Below are 23,506 nucleotides of genomic sequence, written 5' to 3' on the forward strand. Positions count from 1 at the left end.
TTGTTATTCTGTCACCATCTTCTTCAGGTGCTCTTCTTATTACCTTGATGGCCTGGTTTTTCATTTACCTGTACACATTTACAGTGTTGATATCACTCAGTGTCTGATTGTCGTTCAGTTCTTGACATTTATTTAAATCCACTCACTGATAATTTGGGGTAAATACGTGCAAATAAAATACTATTTCACTGAGGCGCTGTTTTAAGATGTTGTTCGAGCAGGTGAAATGTGAATAATGGGGGACGCGTTTAGGGCTGGTGTCACGATGGAGGCGCTGACCAAACCTGCCTGTGTCTGGTTATAATGAATGCCACCCTGGGCCCCAGCAGGTCCTCCACTGCTGCATGGGTCCAGGGATAATTTGAATTGGAGCATGTGCCATTGCAATCTGCCCATCCCCCTCCTCAATCCCTGCCAACTGCCACACTGGTGTTCACAAACACTGCTGCCCATCTGCGGGGCAAAACACTGGCCAGGGCCCCACTTACTCCTTTGCCTGCATTCAGAAAAAATATATTCCGGTCGTAAACTCATTTTTGTAGGCAAATATAAGTTTTTCCTCTCCCTAATTCAAAGTTGTTAACAGCGTATTTAACTCAAAGCAGTACATGAAAAGAGATTTTGCAGATTGCTGCGACACAATAAAACCGGCATTAAACGTTTTCAAAATGCCTTGGGCTCACTAGCTTACAAAACAGATAGCGTAGGTACTGCGAAAAGTAAATTAAATGCACAGATTTAGTGTTTGTTCTCTTCCAGCCTTTGCATTCATTGAGCAGCAAAGCAAAAGTTTACAAGGAAGAGTGAGAAAAGTACATTTAGTAGTTTCCTTATTGTGGCAGGCATTCTCATTACTTGATCATGGCTCCCTCTTTTTGTGTTTGTGTTTTGCCATCTGTCATCTTGAGAGGCAAATGAACCAGCTGCCATGGAGTGTGATCTTGCCCAATCAGAAATGTGGTCCTTTTCAAAGCGCATCTGTGTGAAACCTTAAAAAATGCTGATGAAAAAAAAAGTGTCTCAAAGTTGTTAATAACATTTTGGCTGGAGAATGTTTTCACCTAGACGCCCCCAATTAGCATAAATGCATAAACTATGCCTCATTACGGAAAACAGAGCTCTTGTGCGGGGAGTGTAAAAACCGGATTCCTTCTGACATGCTCGGAGAAAATAAAAGAAAATATGATGTAACAGGTTGTTCTAGGGGAACCAAAAAATGTTATTCTCAATCACACTTCTTTGTGGAACAGATGAGTGTTGAATTGTTTTCCACAAAACACTTGAGACACTGCCCAACACTTCTGCTGGCCCACAATCAGCGGGAGCGGGGGGCGACAGGGGAGGGGCCTCCCTCTGATCCTCGTCTCCAACCCCCAGCGACAGCACAGCTGGGCACGAAGGATCAGCCTAATTTTCAGGTCCCTCTAATGATCGCCAAGAAGAGCAACCACTAATCCCTTAACTGAGAAAAATGATCTCCTGTAGCCCTGCAGTGCAGCTCCAGACCCCGAGAGTCCGGTTAGGACCCGACAGGCGCGAGTGTGGGGGGACTGAGCGGAGCCAGGGCACCAGGCTGGTCCTGGTCCCCCGCCCCCGAGTCCCCTCCATAATGGAGGGTGTTGAGCTGTCCAAAAGTGATTAGCATGAGGGAGCCTCTGGCTGATTAAATAATGCTGAAATACAGAAACACTGTCTGGTATAACTTCAACTGCTGGTAAAACAAATCTTATACGTCGAGCTTGACTTGGCTTTGGTATCGGAGTATCTTGATAATATGGGTTTGATATTCAGTTTTATTTGTGTAACAACAACAACAACAACAACAAAAAAAAACCCAACAACAAAGTTTCCAATTTTATCCTGTTAAAACTGTCACTTTTGAAACCACCTCATCCACAAATTCTGCAGCATGACAGCAGAATATTAAAGGAACACTCAGCCGAAAATGTACTATATTCTATAGTGTCTAAGTATCACAACTCTCATCCCCTGCAGGCTTGAAAAAGGCTCTAAAAAGTTTGTAGCCTGCTGCTTCGTGAAGTGTGGCACTCATAGTTTACGCTACTAAACACACCACTTCTGTGTCGCACTACTGCCAGCTCATAGCTCAGAGGATCCAATGGAAGTAGTGTAATTAGCAATTTATTGGCAAACCCATAATTGCTTGGAAAATAGTCAGCGTGAGGATCGACGGCGAATAAAAGTGGATTGTGCAGCAGGAGTGATTTGAGAAGTTTCTCCGGACGTTTAAATAAGTTTTTTGGCCATGACTCTGGGTCACCGTGAGAATCGATTGTAACTGGAAGCGGACTACAGATGACGTTCTTCATGAAGTATTTAACAATAAACTTTTCAGAGGCACTTTTCTATGTCCGTAGAAACTTTTCAAACCTATCCTGCAGGATAATTCACTTCTCCACCGCGGATCCAGTTCTTCAGCGTGATCCAAACTATCGTCGCTGTGCAAATAAATCACTAAATACGCTACTTCCAGCAAGGCTTCGGAGCAGGAAGCAGTACTGGGACAAAGAACTGGAGTGTAGCTGTCTTGTGGAGGTCCTGAGAGTTTGAAACATACAGAGCATATGGATCAAGATTGGAGAAGTTTCCACGCGCAGTGACACATTCTGACATTTTTTTCCCCAACTTTCAGGCCTACAGTTTGCTAAAAAAGATGTATTTTCAGCAGAATGCTCCTTTAAACATAACCATATCATTCAAACATTTGCTACTGGTACGTTGTTTGAATTGTATTAAGACATCTGAGTTGCTCATTGGAGCTTGATTAAATATTCAAGCTGCAGCACTTAGTCCCATGTAGTCAGTTATTGTAAATAGCAAAATTGTACAGAAAATCCTGAAGCATACATATACAAGTATCTTGTGGAAAAGACAAATATGCGGTGCTTGGTTGCATCAGTGAAAGTCTGGCTTCTCTGGGAAGGTGCATCCGACCCGTCTGATGATGACGTTGGCGGCGTAGTGTCCGGCCCGGATGCACTCCTCCAGCGCGCGCTCTTGGACCAACGCAAAGAGGAATCCTGGGTAGACAGAAGAGCAGAGGTCAACCTGTAACCATGCATCACCTCCGAAGTTGTTTTGGGAGCAGTTAGCATTAATGTGAGCCAGGTGCTAATGGTTCCTGCAAAAGGGGACAATGCTGTTTCATCCTCAACAGGACCCAAATGATGACTGTTTAATGTGGTGCAAGGATCAGCTCATACAGAGTAAAAACAGCAGGCTAAATGTCACGCTCATATAATCTGGAGACATAACTATGTGACATAGCTGGCCGGTATCAAAGGTTAATTGGGAATGTACACAGAAATCAAGCTGCGCAGAAGATGATTTTCATGCCGTACCTCCCACGAAGGCGTCTCCCGCTCCGTTAGTGTCCACGATATCGTTCTGGTCGATGTCCACAACAGGAAACATGGTCACCCTCTCACCTGTGGTCAAGACAACGGAGGGCTGTTAATTAGAGCTGAACACCAACCAACCAAGATTTGGCTTATTTCTTTGATTGTGACTTGATATTAAAGAATTCATGGGTCACGTCACACAGCAAGGCTTTGTTATAATTGGACAAAGTTGGGTATTGTTTTTTAGCACTTCAGCATGGCGTAGTTTTATTAATAGCATGTAAAAAAGAAGATTATGACTTACGAGACGTGTACTACATAATTAGTGCTGAGCAACCATTAAAGAACTCAAAGCTAGTCTAGTCTAGCCATAATAGGACAGGAAACAGCATCATTATGGTCACCAAAGCTGAATATATGCTAACACTTTGTGAAGTTTGGGAAGCTAAGAACCATGCAAGGGTTGAATTTCAAAACGTTACAAAATTTGTTCACTTAGCTTTATGACCAAATACCTGCGAAACAAATAACACTCCTATCAGCCTCAGCTGTACATCGTGTTTAATGCTAATTAGCAAATGTTAACATGCCAACACGCTAAACTAAGATGGTGAACATAGTAAACATTATACATGATAAACATTAGCATTTTAGCATTGTCATTGTGAGCATGTTAGCATGCTGGTGTTAGCATTTAGCTCAAAGCAACAGCTTTATAAGTATGGTCTAGTTAATATATTTGTGGATAAACCCTACACAGCCTATCAAATGTCAGAAATTGTTAATAATGCCCATTAAGTTCCCAGAGCCATCAGTGACTTCTTCAAACTGTTTTGTCCAATCAGCTGTCCAAAACCTAAATATGTTTCATTTATTTAAGATTTAAAACAGAGAAAAGCAGCAAACCCTAGCATTTGAGAAGCTGTATTGAGTGACTGTTTTTGCATTTTTGCATCATAAATGAAAAAAAAAATCTGAAAATTGTTCTTTTTTGTCAATGGACAAAGGGATTATTTAACTATTGTTTAAGGTAAATTAGATGTTAAAGGCAGAATGAGTAGGATTGTCCTAAGAAACAATGCACAGGCTAATCCCTCTCACTCATCACTTATGACCGACTCGTGTGTGGGAGACACTGCCCTCTGCCCTTATTTTCTTATTCTGCTGTGTTTGGGCCATTTCTGGGTGTCAACCTTTGGGCAGTGGGTGTGTAGCCCCCGGCCAATAATGGCGCGCAGATCCAGATCGGCAGATCGCAAGCACACAACCCAGAGGAAGCTATGAATGTTGTGTTTACAAACTGCAACCGTCTAATTCTGCCTTTAAAACAGGGGATACTCCTGTAACTAAAACACTGCAATGTCCTGCAGTGGCTTAAATCAATTTTCCAGAAGCAACAGATGATCAAATGCAAAAATTCTCAACCTCTCTAATGCTTTAGGTGAGCGCTCTGATAAACAGTCACTGTAAGCTGTTTCAGCTAAAAACGGAATCCATTAAATGAGGGTCTCTTTATTATCTTCAGTGGATTATATTGCTTCAATTATCAGTAGCATATGCACTTCAAAGGGACTTCCAGTTTGAAGGAGAGGGGGAAAAAAAGAAACAAAAATCTACCAGATGACAAAGTCTGGAGGTGTAGAGTGACATTAAATCAGCAACTTATGTCAGAACAATCTAAACCACACACACAATCTTCAAACGATCCGAGGGCTCTGGTGCCGACGTGAACCTTCAAAAAGGTGCAGGAGACAAAAGACTGACATGTGGATAAAAGGAACACGAGGAGGCTGACAGACCTCTTATTGAGAAAAAAAAGGTCGGAGTTTAAGAACATGAGGGGAAAAAAACTACAAAAAAGTTGTTTAATGAGGCTCCCTGCTAATCTAACAACGGCTCACAGAATATCTGCGCCGCACAGAAGACACCCCACCTTATTAATTTTTGAATACATTGCTGTCCTTGTCCTACAGGGCAAAAGATACGCAACCTGCCGCCGAGCATATGCTCAACACATGAAGTCAAGGAAAGGACTGTAACACACCAACTGTGAAAACTCCATCAAGTTGTGGTTGAAAGTGACATCTAACGGAGCAGAGAGTGACTCTATTCCAGGTCAGCGACTGAAGATGGATCAGATATAGCGACTGTTTTAATAATTGTATATTGTATTTAAATAATTTAATAATACACATTTTCTCTTCAAAAGGAAAGCAGGTGATTGTCACTTTGATAATACATTACAACAAGACAAGAATCCTTTTAGGATCAGCTAATTAGCAGCATAACGACTTTGCTTAATTAATGCCACAGATGAAGAATCCTCCGCCCTCTTGAAACGATTAACCGCAAAGGAAAATGTGCTAACAATAAATTACACTTTGTCAGCCGCTCCACAGTTAAGGAACTCGAGTCGTTAGATGTGGTTGTGTTTATGCGGCGCACTTTGCGGTTTTAAAGGCGGATGCTTTAAAATCTGAAGCTGCTGCACTTGTTCAGCAGGCATTCGGCTGTTCGTTGGACCTGAAGAAATCCAGCATGAATACCTGTGTAACCTGTGGTTGTTAAAAAAATGGTTACTCTCTCCAGTGTGGGTGTCAGGTCTGATTAGAAATTGGCAACCAGGTAACTTCTCACATAAAGTGATGCTCATCTTTGTGATAACACTAAATCCAGAGGTGTCAGAATTCACTGAACAAAGCTGAATCTGTTACACCTATTGCTATGTTGTGGCATTAATTAATTAAGATTTCTGGAATTGGCCTCGAGTTAAAATGCTTTAAATTCACTGAGAATTGGATAGTTGCACTCGAACATGCATTAGGGTGTTTTTTGTCTTTTTCATCTCTTTGTTTAGTTTTATTTCATTCAACCAGTACTTCCAGGAAATTGCCATATATACCATTTTTCCACCAAACTAGTACGTATTTCTTCCTTCCTATTAACGTGATGCTCTAGCGCCATGATTAGGTGAAAAATACTTTGGTTTATGACTCGCAAAACTAAATAAATTCCCATCAGTCTCAGCTGCACTTTGTGTTTAGTGTTAACTAGCAAGTGCTAGCATGCTAACACATTACTTGCTAAACATCAACATGTTGGCATAGTCACTGTGAGCATGTTAGCATGCTGGAGTTAGCTCAAAGCTCGCAGAGCAGCTAGCATGGCTGCAGACTTGCAATGACTGCAACTTCCTATAAAATCACATCAACATGGACAAATTTAATGCAACTTTCTTTGAAAAGCACGTGCATACTCATTAATTTTGGCCACAAATCACATCACAAAAAAACTCTGCTCAGCAGGTACACATAAGCATTTGAGCGTGCACCTTGAAATTTGGTTCCTGACAATACATGTTTAAAAAAAAAAAAATCGTTATTTTCATAAAACATGTAGATGTGAAGATGTGAAGTTGAATTTCAGCCCCTGAGAGATGAACTCTTTAACATTTCCAACTGATCGGTTCATTGTGGGCGGCGTGATGTTGTTGACGGCGTACAGAACTTTCCGAGAACTCTTTCTAGAAGCATGGCACAACAGACATCCAATAATTCTGTTCCTTCTCCCGTCACGGCCAGAGCTTGTACTCTGCTGCTGGGGGAAAGTTCACATAACCTCATTGATGCAAATTATTAAATTTGACTGACATGTTAACTCAGGTTACAGTCCAACAATTCCCCGGCCGTCTGCAGCAGAGATCCAATTGGCAACAGTGGCATAAAAAAAAAAAAAACATCTCCTGCCAAAATGCTCTGTTGTTACTGGCTTGTAGAACGTCTGAAAACATCACTTTGCTGAAATCATTTCACATTTCACTGTAATGAGATCGGCAACATTATTTTCAATCTCTGTAACTCCGCGGTACTTTTTAACTGTACTTTAACACTAACATATTCTCGTTCCTAGAGTGTGGTTTGACAAAATGAGTGAAGCAGCAGACTGGTGGTGAATATGTGGGAGTGTAGTGTGGCTGTGCTTTGACAGGTAAACTGCAACAGAGAGAGAGAGAGAGGGGAAAAAAAAACTGTGAGAAAAAATTTGAAGGAACTCAAATACTTCCTTCGAGTAAGCTATAATTGTGTGCTTTTGTTAATTCGCTCTTCATAATTCCCTCATTACAACTCTTGAATGGTGGTGATTAAACTTAAGAAATTCTTTCAACAGGCGTCTCTTTGAAATGAGTATCAATTAAGCCCTTTATTATTGGCTATTCTTTTTAACAATGCCAATTCACAGCACAACACTGACTGAGAAAATGCTCTCCTGTTAAAAAAAAAAAAAGAAAAAAAAAAAAAAAGAGCGACTGTACATGCAAATAAGACGACCTCGGCTTTATTGGAAAATGAGCATATGGAGCGATGTTCTGACTCCGACTGAAATTATTACACGCTTCATTTGATTGTGTTCCAGCGCTCACTATTGTTGCTTTGACAGAAAGCAGGTAGATCAAATAGTTGGCAGGTCATTAAAATTAACTTTGATCCTGTCGCACTGTATCATCTTCGCGAGCAAAAACGATTAATACATCATTTTAAATGATGAGCTGCTAAGTGACTGGAAAGTACACACGCATATTTAGCTGAAAGGCACGAACTAAAGGCCCGAACGGAGTTGAAGTACAACATCTTTATGTGAGAAACTTCCCCGAGAATACTACTTCTTCTTCTGGAACGTTTCCTTTTGCTTCCCGGCCAAACTCCGAGCCTCGGAGAGGAAAACAACGTCCCGCTCTTGGCAAACGCGACAGGTTAGGAGCAAGTTGACATTCAATCTGTTTCCCTATCATAACCAGCATCTTTGTTCACAATTGAGTTAGAAAAAAAAAAATGCATATGCCTGTAATTACTGTAACCACAGGCAAAAAGATCATCGCCAACCAATATCCTTTCAGGGAGACATGAAAGAAAACATTTCAACGTGAGATGCCAAGGGAAAAGGGAGGCGGTCTTTCTCACAGCGCTGAATGTTAATTGATTTAGTCTATCACGAAGTATAGACCATAAACATCCTGCTTTTTAAAGAGACTATTCAAGTCGACCTGTCAGTAATTCTGCAACGCTTCATCTGCTGGAACTTTGGAGAGCCTGACAAATAAACCTGCTTTAAAGAAAGCCTTCTGCCGTGCAGTCAGCATTCATTGCTCACTCCACCTTATGTGATTAACATGTATAGATCAGGGTTTTTTTTTTTCCAAGTCGAAATCTGCCTGCTCGGCCCCCTCGAGAGCCCTAAAACTCCGCGAGGAGCCGAGTCAGGCTTTATCAAGTCCTTATCAGCGATTAGAGCGGCGACCCCCGCTGAATGATCGTTTATTAGATCTCCTCACCGTTAAGGTTCAGGGCACAATGATCTTAATTACTGCTTTAATGGGTGTATAAGCAAAAGCCCAGTGTAGTTCAGCAGTGTCAGTGGCAGCTAAATAAAGGGCCATTTCCCCTGCTCCCAGCTCTTAAAAGGCACGTTTGAAGCGGTGGCGTGATGAAAGGCTCCAAATGAAGGGCAGGGGGGGAAAAAAAGAGAACAATAACAAATTGACATCTCTTTTTGGAGAATTATACCACGGGGGAAGGCATTCTCCCATCCTTAATCACTATAAAATGGTTTAACATGACATGCAGAGGCTGGCAAATGATCAAATCCTGACAGGAGGACAAATTGCAAACAAAATGAGAGATCAAGTTTATTAGAGCGCCGCCTCTGGGAAATGAAAATCTTTAATTCTCTTTTTACATTGACATTTATTTGGCTGGCATGAATAGCGATGTTCTCACACACACACACACACACACACACACACCGATTCTGCTGCACCGACTACTGTAACTGCTCCACTGCAATGATAGCACAGTCAATGACATTTATCATGTTTGCCTTTGTAGATGACATCTGAAACACATTGTCTTTCATCCCGCCCGCATTCATCATGTATTTTATATAAAGTTCACAGCGGCGCGCGGCTCTGTCTTCATGCAGGAGCAATGAGAGGAGCAGGCAGGAATTATCCATCACCTCCAGCACAATGGATGGATTCTTGTTCTGTTTAACTGTCGGGCTCCTGCTTAAAGATTTCTTTTCGAATTCTCATGAAAGGGAACGTACTTCCAGGAATTCTGCTTTGAAAATGAATGCGGCCACTGTGTTGCCCTTAGGAGCAGAACAGTGGCTACACTAAGTGATTTTTTATATGTTACTTTGCATATATTTGGCACGTTATGACACACTGTTCTCATTAAAAGTGTGATATAACCGCATCATGCACAGAGTAGATACCACAGTGACATCTTCGTTACACATCCAAGAGACAAAGCAACATTAGCATTAATTTAGGGTTTTGTTTGTGCGCATCAGTTTACAATATTCGCCATCCCTTAATGCTCTGTTTTTGTTCTCCACCAGCTTCTGAGGGAGATGTCTGGATATGTAGCTGCTAAATGCTCCACCATCTAGTCGCTGACTGTGTCTATAGTGGGTTTATCATAGCTTTATTGCTGATAACAGCTGCCTGCTGTGGCTGTTAACAACACTGATGACTGTGAACCAAAACAGTAAGGTTACCGGCCATTAAACCAAAAAATCAGCTAAAAGACGCAAACAACCACAGAGTCGGGTATTGTATCATTCTGTTAATCACGTCCCCTTTGATATCCCACAGTTATCTTATCCATTTCTTAATATAAAAACATTGATTACAGCCACTCTCACCTTTTATTATGCCACACTAGTCTCTTGAGACAATTAAAACACAAATCACAATAGAAAACATTACCAACAAGATTAATTATTGATTCTTTAATAATGCCACCAGTGACATACTGTCGCTTCAGCCCGTAAATCCTCTTGCCAGCAGTATGAAATTGAGGACATTGGACACATGTGAAGGCAGTGTCCTGCAGTGCTAACAGTCCTGCTATAGCTGTGCTTCTCTGCAGTCCCCAGTGATGAGTGATATGTTGGAGTCTTTACCTGAGGCCATCTCTCCCCGCGCACGACTAGTCTGAGCTGCAAGGGCAACGAGGAGAGACACCCTGTGGCTCTAAACAAAGGCAAAGGCTCCCAGCAGTAATCGGAAACTATCGTCTCTCCCCACACCGCTTAAACCTGCAACCCCTGCTCAGTTGTGATGACACTGCCTTTTAATGTCCAACTAACAAATACGCCCTGAATCAAAGGAAGCTGGATTGATTTGTGGACCAACATTGTCAAGCCTCTCTTCAAGGTCACTATGCCAGCATTTTGCAGGGAAAAAAAAGGGCAGGATGTGAGAGTTGCAGCATTAAAAATTGCTGAGGACTGGCCTGGAGTCTGTCCAAGACAAAGTTAGAAGTACTTCACAAATCAATGCCTGCTCTCTGCATCCCCCACATTTCTTTTATGCTCTGAAATGACAGAATGTAGTGCAAGCATTCTTTTTTTCAACATCTGGTGTCAATATTGCAGGTTAACTTCAAAGAAATTACTGATAGCATTCGACTCTCTTCAGTCAGCAATCTACCATCTATTTAAGGCTGCGCTCTGCAGCTTTGAGATATGAGGTTTAAGTGAAGGGTAAAGATGTCCGAAAGGGGCCAGCGTTGGGGTGGTTTCGAGTGGTACTTTAGTGGAAATGTGAGTAAATGAACGGATAAAGACCAGAAAACAAAATTGGCCTACCGACAGTTGCAACAGTGTCATCCTTGCCCTGGGTGAAGACCACCACTCGTTGCCTCTTCGTGTTGTCCTTGGGGAGGTTTTGGGTTTTCTTTGCAATCTCCGCAATGTCATCTGTCTGCAAAAACACCGGACCGCTGGGTGAGTGTGTGAAGCTGAATGAATGCATCATGAAGAGCAATTTCTCAGGAGTTAATCAAAGATCACAAGTGCGACTGAGAGAGGTCAGATTTTTCCAATGCTGGCAGACGGATCAAGTGATAATGAAACCAGATGGGCTATGAAACCACTTCGAGAAAGATCAATAGGACTGCTCAATGATGTTTCCATGCAGTTACAGGAGAGCTGTAAAATATTAGAATGTCATATTCCCTAAGTGAGATGAAAATAGGCGTGTGAAGATACGCTGTTGTCAGATAAAGCTACTTCTGCGAGCTGAAGGGATAGGTGGTGCGTGTACTGTATCATTCTCTTCCTGAAACAGGCCATCTCTCCTCAGCATCTGCACAGAATGGATATTCTCGCCTGGAGACGACAGAACTCTCCGGAGTGCTTGCCTTTGATCATGAGAGGGATAAAAAAACCCACACCTGTCAGTGCTACTTTATTATTAACTCATCATGATGTACTATGAGCAGGTGGAATGTCTTTATCGCCGCCTCGCAGCGGGGTGGACTCTGCTTTTCCGTAATACAGCACACTGAGGAGCTAGCATTAAGGGTCGTAGACGCCTCTAGCATCTGTATCAAAGCTAACACTCGAGCACCTTCAGGGCGAGCAAATACTGTGGTTATGGGAGTAATCAGAGAGATAGGCTCCAATACAAGCAGCCACACTGGCTCACTCAAACCAATGAGCTTTTACACCTCTAAATGCTTCCCAAATGTCCTTTAATCAGCCCTGAGAGGTCCAGGGAGACCCTTGGCTGAGGAAAAATGGGTGTAACACTCTAAGTAAGTGCTAATGGTGAGGTTAATACAGAGGCTGTTAGCAGGCGATGGCAAAAAAAAAAAAAAGGCAATTTGTCACTGTGACTGGATGTAACCACAAGCACTCCTCCAGACACTGAATGCAAAACCGCACAAGGCTTCGGCACATTGTCACCCTTCGGTTTTATGTTCGCTGACATAAAAAAAAGCGCTCTACTCAGGTTTAGGAGCTAAAAGGTTCTAAGGGCCAGAGGTGGTAGGGTAAGCATCATGGCTGTTGAGCAGGCTACACACACATAAACACACATTATCACACGCAGACAACTTCCTCCGTTTTGCCTGGCAGAAAAACTTACCTGTCAAGTTCCTACGGCAAAAGAACGCAGAAAAATAACGTGAGTGCAAAACAAATGAACTGACAAATGATATGGTCAACTGAGTTGACTGCTGACAAATGGCAATAGTTTCAACTGTGCGGCAATTGATCGGGCATGAATCAACAAACCGAGTTTTACAATGGTGCTAAAATGTGTTTTTTGTGTTGAAGCCAGTGAGGCAATGATCATCTCCATTGCAGGCTGTTTGAGAAACACAGCCAGGGAGAGATTCAATTAGAGCTGCGATGCACATAGTTCCTTGAGCATTTAAAGGAAACAGATCACAATCAGGCGACTGTGTTCACATCTGCTGATTGCTGTTTTGGAGAGGACAAGTGTTCTGTCTTGTATTTACACTGAAGAAGTGCCGCTGTCATTTTTATTTGTCATCCGTAATGTGATAACAATGTCTCAGAATACATTAAAAGTGCATCATGCAGTGTTTTTGGGTCAGGTATTGAAGACTGGGCAGCAGCTACAACAGCATCCAATTATAGAACTGACTGGACTTTAAGAGAGTTTAAATGAACTCCACTGGCCTCTAAAGAGGAGATTCAATCTTGAATGCACTAATTACTTGTTTTTTAGATGTTTAGTGTAAATTTGACAGAATAACTTTTGAATCATGTTTGCGCTACAAGTGAATCTTAATTCTCAGTTTTTGTTTATTAGCTTATGCTACAATCAAATTTAATTAAACCGTGCTATCACTTCACAAAAGCCTGCTGTAAAAATGAATGACTGATTATGAATGATGGCTAGTGTGTACACATGTAATTTTGGTTGATAGAATGCATACTAATTAGTGGAGGAAAGTTAAGTGAATTTAACATTTAACATTTGAGTTTGGCAAAAAAAAAAATTCTCAGCACAAGATCTACTTACTGGAAATGTTCCAGAGCCTTCAGCCACATCTCACCTTCCTCACAGGATGGAATTTGCTCAGTTGGGTAGGGCTGTGCAGTATGACCAAAATCTCATATCCCGATATAGGTCTTTTTCTATCCAGATAACGATGTATAATACAATACAGCACAATTTCTGTAAATTCAATGAACAGAAGCAGCCCCTCTTTTAGGTACGACCTCATGGTTTTGTCCCGGCTGGTCGGAGTCCTTCTCCTGTTTGCATGTCTGTGAAGATTTTCACTCATCCAGGTCATGGTACTTCTAAGTGCTTTACAAAGGCAACTGGACTTGCCTGATGATCTCAAAGACGTTTCGCCTCTCACCTAATAGGCTTCTTCAGTTCTAACTGACTGGTGGGGAGTCCCAGGCATTTATCCTCTTGCAGGAACGTTGAACCACCCAGCCATCATGTGTTTGTTAGGGTCACATGAGTCAATGGGTGTTAAAGGGTGAGTCATGGTTTGAATGGGTTGTCCTTGTGGTCTGGCCTTTTTGGATTGCACAGTACACATTGAAGATGAAAAAAAGACTTAACATCGAGGTTTACAGAAAACCTACACACAGATCACATTTTCGCTCTTTGAGTCTCACCACCCACTGGAGCATAAGCTGGGCGTCTTCAGAAACCTACACCATCAAGGTCAGAACGTGGCCACAAGGACAGAAGCTTAGTACGTATGGTTACCCAAACTGGGCCTCCATAAAGACCACGAAAAGACACAGAACATGAAGAGAAGAAAAAGGACCATAAACAGAACAATATTGTCATCCCTTAAATTGCAGGACTATCTGAGAAACTCAGGATGACTTTCAACAAACACCACATCTCTGTGCACTTCAAGCCCAGCAACACTCTGAGGCAGAAGCTTGTCCACCGCAAGGACAAAACACCTGGGCACAAGCAGAGCAATGAGGTGTACACAGTCCAATGCAGAGAGGAAAACACCAACTTGTATATTGGGGAAATAAAACAACTGTTTCGTAAGCACAACACAGGAGCGACACCTCAGGTCAAGACTCAGCAGCCCGTCTACATCTTCAGGGAAAGGGACAGTTATTTGAGGACAATAATGTACATATTTTTGCCAGGGAAGAACATGGTTTGAAAGAGAAGAGAAAGAAGCCATCCATGTCAAACTGGAACTGAAAAGAGTAGGTGGTGGTCTATGACACCACTTATCAATGCAGCCCTGAGATCTCTCCCCATGTGGCTTAACACTCATTCACACCACGACTCACCCATTAACACCCATTCACACCATGACTCATGTGAACCCAACGACTCAAATGATTACCAGGTAGGTCAACAACCCTACAGGAGGATAAATGGCTGGGACTCCCCACCGGTCAGTTAGAACTGAAGATGCCCTTGGATAACAGGCGAAACGTCTTCTAGATCCTCAAACAAGTCCAGCTGGCTTTGTGAAGCACCTAGAAGTTCCTGCTTGCATCAATGTCGTGCCAAAACAGCGCAAAGTGTTGTCCAGAATGACGAACAATATTGCTGTCAAGAGCGTGATTTGCGACACAATAAAATGAACACTAAAGCACAATATGACACAATTTTTCTATCTTTTCGTCACATGATAAATATTGTCAGATCACACAGCCCTAGTCATGGAGAGGGTTCATTTGGTTACATGATAACTGGTGGTTGGATGCGACCATCCTTTAACAATCTCCATAACAACTGAGCTAACTCTTTCTGCTGTTGAAAGCCATAGGATATAGCTGAAAACCTTGGAAAAGACTTGTGCTAAGGCGTTTGAAAAACTATTGTTTCCAAGATCTGTAATTCATCTTGAAAGTCATGGTTTCTGATTATCGTATGTGATTTTTGATGAATATCCTTATATATATATATATATATATATATATATACATACATACGAATTGTGTACAAGTACAGTATGGGGCCAAGTGAAATTGCCATCAGAAAGTGGCAAGAGAAAAAAAAGGACAACTGTGAACCATCTAGAAATGTCCTTAGTACAGTACACACCACTGATGTTATCTGAGAAATCACATTCATCCAATGCAATTTCGCAGAGTGTTCTGGCAAATCAGGTTGACATGGAAAATGTCAAAGAATTGTAACTACTAGGAGAGTCTACACTTTGCCCTTTGTGCATTTTTTTTTCTGATGTGAGGCCCCTCCATCACTGCTACCCCCCCCCCCCCCCCATTTTCCCCTGCCTTCATCCCTTCTCCTCTCTTAAACCTGTCACTGCCATCAGGATTGCATTTCTATTCCAGTCACGTTGATCACACCGTTAGTGATTCTGGATGACAATTATTCACACAGTGCAGAGCCATATTCAAGGCAGCGCTACCTATGAAAGAGAGAAGGCACTCAAAATACCTGAGCGCATTTCAAAATCTCACATACACCGGCCATTTGTGTTTTTGATTTCACATTTAAGAAGCAGCGCGAGGAATATGCAAAATACAAGCAAAATCTAGACCAAGGGAACATTCATTTTACACTGAAGAGGCAGCCCCACTTCAAAACACATAGTGCATATTCTATGGGGTAACAAGCACTGTAATTTTCATTTCCATAATCCAAAACCACAGGTGGCTGTAATTTGGTTATTAAAAGACTACAGTGTGTTTCAGTGTGGTGTGATGCTAAAGCAGTGAAGGGAAGACATACAGTATCATCCCTGAGTGCAATGAAGATAATGAGGAGGCTTTTTAACCAGGCAACCTGATGAGCACCAAGCCTGCAGAGAAAGGCTTGAAACCATGCCCAACTTCTCAGCTTCCCAAGAGGCTTTTCAAAATTCAATAAATAACATCTGTAGGCGATGTTGGGTGCAGACCTAGCAGAGTGCGTCATAACAGAGAGCTGGCTGAACAAAGAAACCATGACGACTGCCAGGTTTCCATAGCAACTGCTGCAAGGCCTGGAGAGTATAATAGCACATCAATCACTGTCCAAAAAGAACTTCATTATCAGCAAAAACAAACCTTTAGAATCTGTTTAGTGTGCAATTGCTGGTCAACTCACCTCAAAGCCCAGCTCTTTGGCAAATGTGGCCGCCTCCTAGAAAAGGAAACACACACACACACACACACACACACAAATGAGCAGTTAATTACAGAGTCAAAAACAGAGCAGAATGTCACACTCCAGACGTGAAGTAAAGACATCTCGCTTGCCTCCGCTCCTCACATGTGCAGCCATGTCACTTGAAAATAAGTAACCTGAGTTAGTGTTGCTCTGCCAACTCCTGATTTAATAGGCATGCAGCCCACCCATTTAATCTATTGCCCCACTTCATCTCATCTTACCACGGCTGCATGAGATAACGCCATGTCAGCCTCCAGCCATGAAACCACCACTGAAACCATGAATATGTGCTGGTATGTGGGATTCCCCAACACTGCAGGCATTCAACACCTATTCTTGTAACAGGTGCACTTTAAGGGCCCATACCAGTGTTTATGGAAGCTTTTGCCTCTTAACTACAATTCAAGCAGCACTGACACTTAACTTTTTCAAATATATGCTGTAGATTTAGATTTCGAGATTTTTTTCCCCCCACTCTTCAGGCAGCCATTGATTTTCATTTATTAATATATCGCAGAAGAATTGGATGGTGAACTCTTAAACCTGTTATAGTTGTCTAATTCGAATAAATCATGTCAAGTTTAAGGTATTACGGATGTCATTGGTTTCTGATCATTTCCATACAATATTAGAAATTCTCTTGAAACTTTTCAATCATACTGGGCACGCCTGCATTATTTGCATTTTTCACTTTCTTGTTGTGTTGTAAAGCAGTGTCAAATTCTTGAATTCATCTTTAATTAAACTGCATTACAGTTTGATTTAAGAGTTCCAAATTTCAAGAGTTTTCAATTTGATTTTCAATGTTTGATTTTTATATCGATATTAAATGAGTGGAAATCAATGGCTGCTAGGAATGAAAACTTTCATCGAAATGTTCCACTAAACTGCCTATATATGTAAGTTATAAAAAACAACAAAACAAATCTATATATCATACTTTTCAGTGTTTCAGTGTTATTGGGACAAATTTCAGAGTCTGCAAATCGATTTCACATTGTTCAGAAATGGATGGAAACCAAAGGATACTTGGACTACTAGGGAAAATACATCCAAAAATCTGCATCAGCAGGGTTTGCAATATGGCTGTGATGTCCAATTTGTGATTTGTAGTAAATAGGCCAGAACACGAACAACCACTGGTATGATCCTTTAACTGGTGACAGAAGCTGTTGCTCGTCAGTTCAGAACGATGCCACAAATTGTGACAGGCAACCTTGTGCACTAAATTCACTTTTGACCCCAGACGGCGCAGTAAGTTGATGCTATGATTCTAAATAATCCAATTATCTGCAGAAGGGGGGCTGGTGTTTGCGTGACCTTGGGGAGAGGTTGACAACCTGGTCCTCAAACAGAAGGGGAGGAGATGACATGAAACAATAAGGTTACTGGGCCCAGGAGGAAAGCCTCACGGCTCTCTGCCTTGGATCAACATCACAGCGCCAGCAATATGTCAATTCATCAAACCCCCCCCAACACGCACACACATACACACACACACACACACACACACAGAGGTTGAGAGGCTAGTCAATTAGCTTCTGTAGCCAAGAAGAAGTTTTATAATGCGTAAAGGTGAGTAGTCCTTTCTCCTCCCATTGCCTTTTCAATCCACCGAGGGCTTAGGTCTCACATTTGTTTTCATTTATTTACAACCACATATTGACTTTTCTCCTCAGGAACGTTCCATCACCGACCAGCATGAGGCTTCTCGCAGGGACACAAGCAGCTTGGAAAACGTCTTGTCAAAACAGTGATATTTCATCTCAAAGCATTTAAAAGAGACACATGAATGAAGGATGGGATAACAATGGTGCTGTTGAGCGGCACATGCCTCCATCTCACCCTCCGTCTCTCTCTAGTTAGCAGCTATAATATTTGTGAGAAAAGCCTTTCGAGAGAGCGTGGGTGTTAGAAGAAAAGATAATTGAAGCGATGTCTATGAGCCACATGTGTACAGTGTACTCCCTTTCAGGAATTTATTAATTTCTGTGAGCTCTTATGAATGCCAACATCAAAAATATTTGGTACTATAAGCTCAGCTAAACCTAATACATATATTGGTATGATAAATACTGCATGCTGGTAAATATGCAATTACTGGGACTACATAGGCAAGCCAATAAAACTGAAAAGATAGGAAATAAAAGTCACAATTTCTTAAGGGGCTTACAGCATTAATATTCAAAAATGTTCCAGGCTGTGCATGTTTCACATTTGACGTGTGCTGTTTTGGTACGTTGCGGTAGACGCTTTTCAAATGACAGTCCATGTGCTCCTACAGCTGTCGCAACAATGACAAGTGCTTCGAGTGACATCTGGGCAAAATCCTCTCGTGCTCAAAAAAGCATCTCGCTTGTTCGGAGATTGCTGTGATTGCACGCTCGCCTTTGATGATCCGCTCCGAGTCTGATTCCGAAGGAGAGAGGACTGTAGCAGATTTCGGGGCCGGCAAGTTCTCCTCCTTCTCCTCGGGCAAACAAGGTAAAAGATAACAAGGCGGGCTGAGTGCATGAGCCCTCTGCAGCCATAGTTAGTATAAAGCTATCAGAAAGTGTGAGATGTTGCTGCTGTCAGAGGCTTAAACAGTCAAAGGGATATTTTTAGAGAGCTTAAGCTAATAATCCAAAGCCCAGTCAGGGGGCGGGAGTCTACAATATCTTGCCAAGCAAAATGAAAGAGAAAACACACACTTCATGCAAAGGGCAGTTTTCACACTTTGTTTTCCTTGACACTGTATGTGACAGGGGCCAAACAGGCCCGGTTTATAAACAGTCTTTACAGCCACAGTATGTGGGTATTCTACATGAAGCTACAGACTTCATTTTCTTCCTTTTAATGAAGCTAATTTGGTCAATCTGCAGTCACTGTTTACCTAAAAAAGGAGCAAAGTGGGCATTCAGGGTTCTGGAAGTAAAAACTTTTTTCACTTCCTTAGTGATTATGTTAGGTGACTTGCAGTAAGGGGACTTCTGAGGCTTGGATGGACAGCAACATTAGCAGTCATATGGAGCCTTGTCTCTGTCCGCCTGGTGAAGTTAACTCCAATATTCACACGCTCTCCCTTTAGCTCTGCTTTTGGTCTCTACCAGCTCATGAGTTGGTCAGTCACAGTGTGCGAGTCTGTTTGGTGTTGAGCAGGTAGTGCACGCTGGGTTTTTAGCAGGGTTGGGTATCATTTCAATTTAATCGATTCCTATTCCGACTCTGTTCATTGATTCCAGTTGTTATTGATTCCCAGTTTTGATTCCAATATGGTAAAAAAAAGAAGAGGTCAAACATTTAAATGCTGATTATATTTTGTTTCATTTTACTGTATATTGCGCTTTCCATATCTTTGCCTATAGCCAGCGCTATAGTTCACCCTCATTCCTGTGTTTTTTATTTGTCGATAGTGTATTTTAATAGCATTGATCAAAAATTATTTTAAATTATTTTTCGCTGAAAACAGCTGCCTGCTGCAAACGAACATGACACCATGAGAGCCACGAGAGTGAATCAAGGCAGTAAAGTTATGGATTGGAGAATTGAGCTAACAGTGAGCTAACTGCAGACTCAGGCGAATATATTCTGGAATTTGCTCAATACAAGTGTACCCTTTTTACATTGCATCATTTATTGCATCATCATTTAAAGAAAACTATTTACTATTTACACTATTTAGCTTTTTTAAATCCATGGCGCTGCCCACTTTGCTACTATAACAGACATTTCCTATTGGCCATAATATTTAATACATGCATGTTTGCTTGTAAGAGGAAAAAAAAGAAATTACTAACTAGACAAGCCACTGGCTCCCCTCATATAATATTCCAAGCACCAAACCAAAGCAAGCATTTAGTTTTTTATCCTGTGTAACAAGTTGTTGAGCATATGTCACAGCAGGAGTGAGAGTTGAAAAAAAAAAAAAATCCAATTTCAGTGTTTCCCAAAGAATCTAAATCAAAGAGCAAACCTCTGTGCTAAGGTTAATAAAAGTTGATAAGCTGAAAAGCGTAACTCCCCCGGGCCATTCAGAAAATAGGCATTTGCTTGACCGTGTTAGCCTAAGCTGATGCTGAAGCAGAAATTGAATTGTATTTGACATTGTGTGTGTGTGTGTGTGTGTGCAGGGGGGGCGAGACACTGAGGAGGGTATAACCCTGACAAGCTATTTACAACAACACCCTTGTTTTCTTCTTCCTTTCTGGGCCCTTCAATAAGAGCTCATTTCAAAGACATTGGAGTCTTAAGCCTTCAACCATTCAAGGGAGAACTGACTTCCACAACTGAAGACTTAACATCATGGTAGGGTTGGAAAATATGCCTATCTGGCTTGGTCGTCAAACTGTGCAAACTGGAAGAGAACAAATTATCAGGTCTGGACACATCAGTTGGAAATGACAAATCACTTACGGTAGGAAGCCTTTTAAACTAAACTGAACATGACTGGGTCATGACATCTCAAATAATTCAGCCAATTATCACTGCTTACAGATATATACAACAATGGCACAGGACATATTTTCCTCATTCCCCGCATGTAAGCGTAAGACATCACTGAGGCGAGTTAGACAGCTTCCATTAACGCCCAGTAAAAACAACATCTGGCATTCAACTCAAGCGTTTCCAGCCAGATTACTACGGCATACATTACTGGGCGGTGGGTGGGGGCGGACAACGAATAACTAATCAAGTCGATGGCATCAGCGGGGATTGTCGGTGCCCTTGACTTGGCCTCTGGGTCACAAACATGACTCCTCCCGGGTGTTGGGACGTCAGGCCCCAGCATGAGCCCAGGTGCTGCTGAACAGGGAGCTGGCACCTCAAAGATATGTGGGCTGATAATACGATCACGCGAGCTGATAGAACCTCACTCATGCTGGGTGGAGGGAAGGCGGCCGCCTGCTACCGTGCAGGACAGATTAGGTAGGAATAAATCACCACGAGCCCTCCTGTAGCTCCCAGGAGAATGCAGCAATCCTGCTCAAGCATGACATGCCACAAACATGAGGGTAAACACACAAGGAGCAACACACTCCAGAGAAGCAGGAGTCGCTTTTACTACCTCTGGGAATTTACTCAACGACAACTGATGGAATTTCACTATCGTTTTTACCAAACCATTAAGTGCCGTGTTCCATCTCCACCTAGTTATTTTCTTGCATTCGAGTGTGATCTTTCGGGATTAATCTGCAGGGTTTTTTTTTTTTTTTTTGTCACTGACAGACTTACATCTGCCACGCACAGGCAGTTTAGCCAGATTTCAAACTAAGGCTTCCTCTAACTCCCAAATGCATTACGTTAAATGTGTCCTCTTATCAGTGTTTCTCGAATGTTGTGAAAAAAGTTGTGAAAAGTCAAAATAAAAAAAAAAAGCACCTGCTGGAAAAATGAGATTTTTTAAAAAATAACTCCATTATTTCTCCCTGTACTTTATACAACTTCTTCCACTGTTCACCAGATGGTGTATTGTTGTGAGATAGGGCATCTACTTTTTCAGTACCTTCTGCAGTGTATAAGATGGTATTAATTTTCAACTTCTGTCAAACCTCTCCTCTAGCCTCAGGATATGTTCATTATATAATGCACTGCTGTAAACTGTAATGTCACTTCTGCATAGAGAATAGGGATGTCTCAATCATGTTTTTTGCCCTCAATCCAAATCCGATCCAAAACACAGTCTGCATAATATTTTACTCTAATAGAGTCTAATTGTGTTGGACAAGATTTGGATGTCTCGTCATCTTAGGTATGAACAAACACTGAAGCACATTTATAGTTTTTAATGGGGATCTTTTGGCAGGTGCTGCTCCTGATGCAAACAATGGGCTTTACACTGCTCAGTCCCGATTCTGTGGACTGATTCAGGACAACCATTAGAGACGTCCTCAGGATCGTACTCAGGGCATATTGTAACGATTCATATCAGCTAAAGTCAATAAAAATCTGATCCTTTGAATTTTACTGTGTTTGTCCGGCTAAGCCTGCTAGTTTCTTTGCGACAGCCAGGCTGCACGGTGCAGCGTTTCGCTCTCATGCCTGAGAAAATCAGAGTGTGTGAATATGACAAATTGCGAGTGACTCTGGATTCAGGCACTGAAGTTGCTAAAATGCACAGATACGCTGAACTCTGATGCTGATTATCATTACAAAGAGCACTGGACAAAACAATCAGGTGGCAGCCAACATGACAAACGTCAACGACAGCGAATCACATCAGCTGCTGCTAATTAATGTTAATTCTGTGATGATAGCAGGCCAAAATTAAACTTGTCTGTTGTCGGGATCGTGTGCTCTCTGCAGCCGGTGCTGTACTCAGCCGAAGAGCATCATTCTGTGACACCCCTGTGCGATACACACAAACATATGTAACTCATCTGATATTAAAGGACTCAGAGCCGCATTGGGGCCACAAAATTTTATTAAGACATTCCCAACATCTATACTATAAAAATTAGTTCTTGTTCATGTTGGCCTTTGGGGCACACACTTGATCACTGATTACAAGTATTTGATGTCACACACTAGGGAGATGTAATGTGTTTAAATGAAGGGCTATGAAGTTTTACCGCACAGCAATACATGGTGTGCAAATTCCCCGGCATACCCGCTAGTGTTGAATTTCGCCAATTCATTAGACAGCACTGCAAACTGAGCCAGAATCAAGGAAGAAAACGAAAACAATTTGGTTGAACACTTCCCCTTTGAGTCCATTTGGATGAGATCTGTCCAAACTTGAAAGCAAGTGACAGGCTCGACCTAAGCTTTCATGTGACCAATTTCAACAGTGCCCTTGCCTGCCAGTCCATTACACACCTCCAGCAACAGCCTCTGCTCCCATCTATCTCCGTCTGCCTACAGGGCCAGGAGAGAGGTCCCTTAGCAAGCCCACGGGGACAGCAGCAGCACCTACAGCGCAGGTCCAAAGGTTAAACAATCGGAAACATGTGCGGTACATAAATATCTCTGCTGATAGCAATCTCGGCATGGGAAAGCAGGGTTTGCATAAGGGGCTCTGAACAGAGGATGTAACCTCAGATAGAGCAGGAGGGAACAGGCAGAGCATTCAGCCGGCCCGGTGGGGCTAATGGAAGCCGGGGCAGCAGCAGTAGCAGCTTTGTACTGGGGGGAGTTAGTTATCAGCCTGATGGCCTTATCAGCTCTGAGGGCCTCTATCACACATCTCACCTCTGGGCTCTAACAAGGGGTCAGCACACAACGT

General features: G+C 42.1%; 1 protein-coding gene across 3 annotated transcripts in view; it reads right to left on the minus strand.

Moving 5' to 3' along the window:
• Nucleotides 1-1,839: 1,839 nt before the first annotated feature.
• Nucleotides 1,840-23,506, minus strand: part of LOC121624755 (adenosine kinase-like) — a 109,184-nt gene continuing 87,517 nt past the window's right edge. For all 3 annotated transcript variants that reach the window (XM_041962619.1, XM_041962620.1, XM_041962621.1), the window contains 4 exons: nt 16,240-16,275; nt 11,016-11,130; nt 3,363-3,449; nt 1,840-3,041 (listed from right to left, as the gene is read on the minus strand). In XM_041962619.1, coding sequence (XP_041818553.1) covers nt 2,917-3,041; nt 3,363-3,449; nt 11,016-11,130; nt 16,240-16,275 — 363 coding nt within the window. In that variant the 3' untranslated portion in view covers nt 1,840-2,916. The remainder of the gene's footprint in view (nt 3,042-3,362; nt 3,450-11,015; nt 11,131-16,239; nt 16,276-23,506) is intronic.

This window comes from Chelmon rostratus, chromosome 21 (assembly GCF_017976325.1).
Source record: "Chelmon rostratus isolate fCheRos1 chromosome 21, fCheRos1.pri, whole genome shotgun sequence".
In the NCBI taxonomy this organism is placed as follows: Eukaryota; Metazoa; Chordata; class Actinopteri; order Chaetodontiformes; family Chaetodontidae; genus Chelmon; species Chelmon rostratus.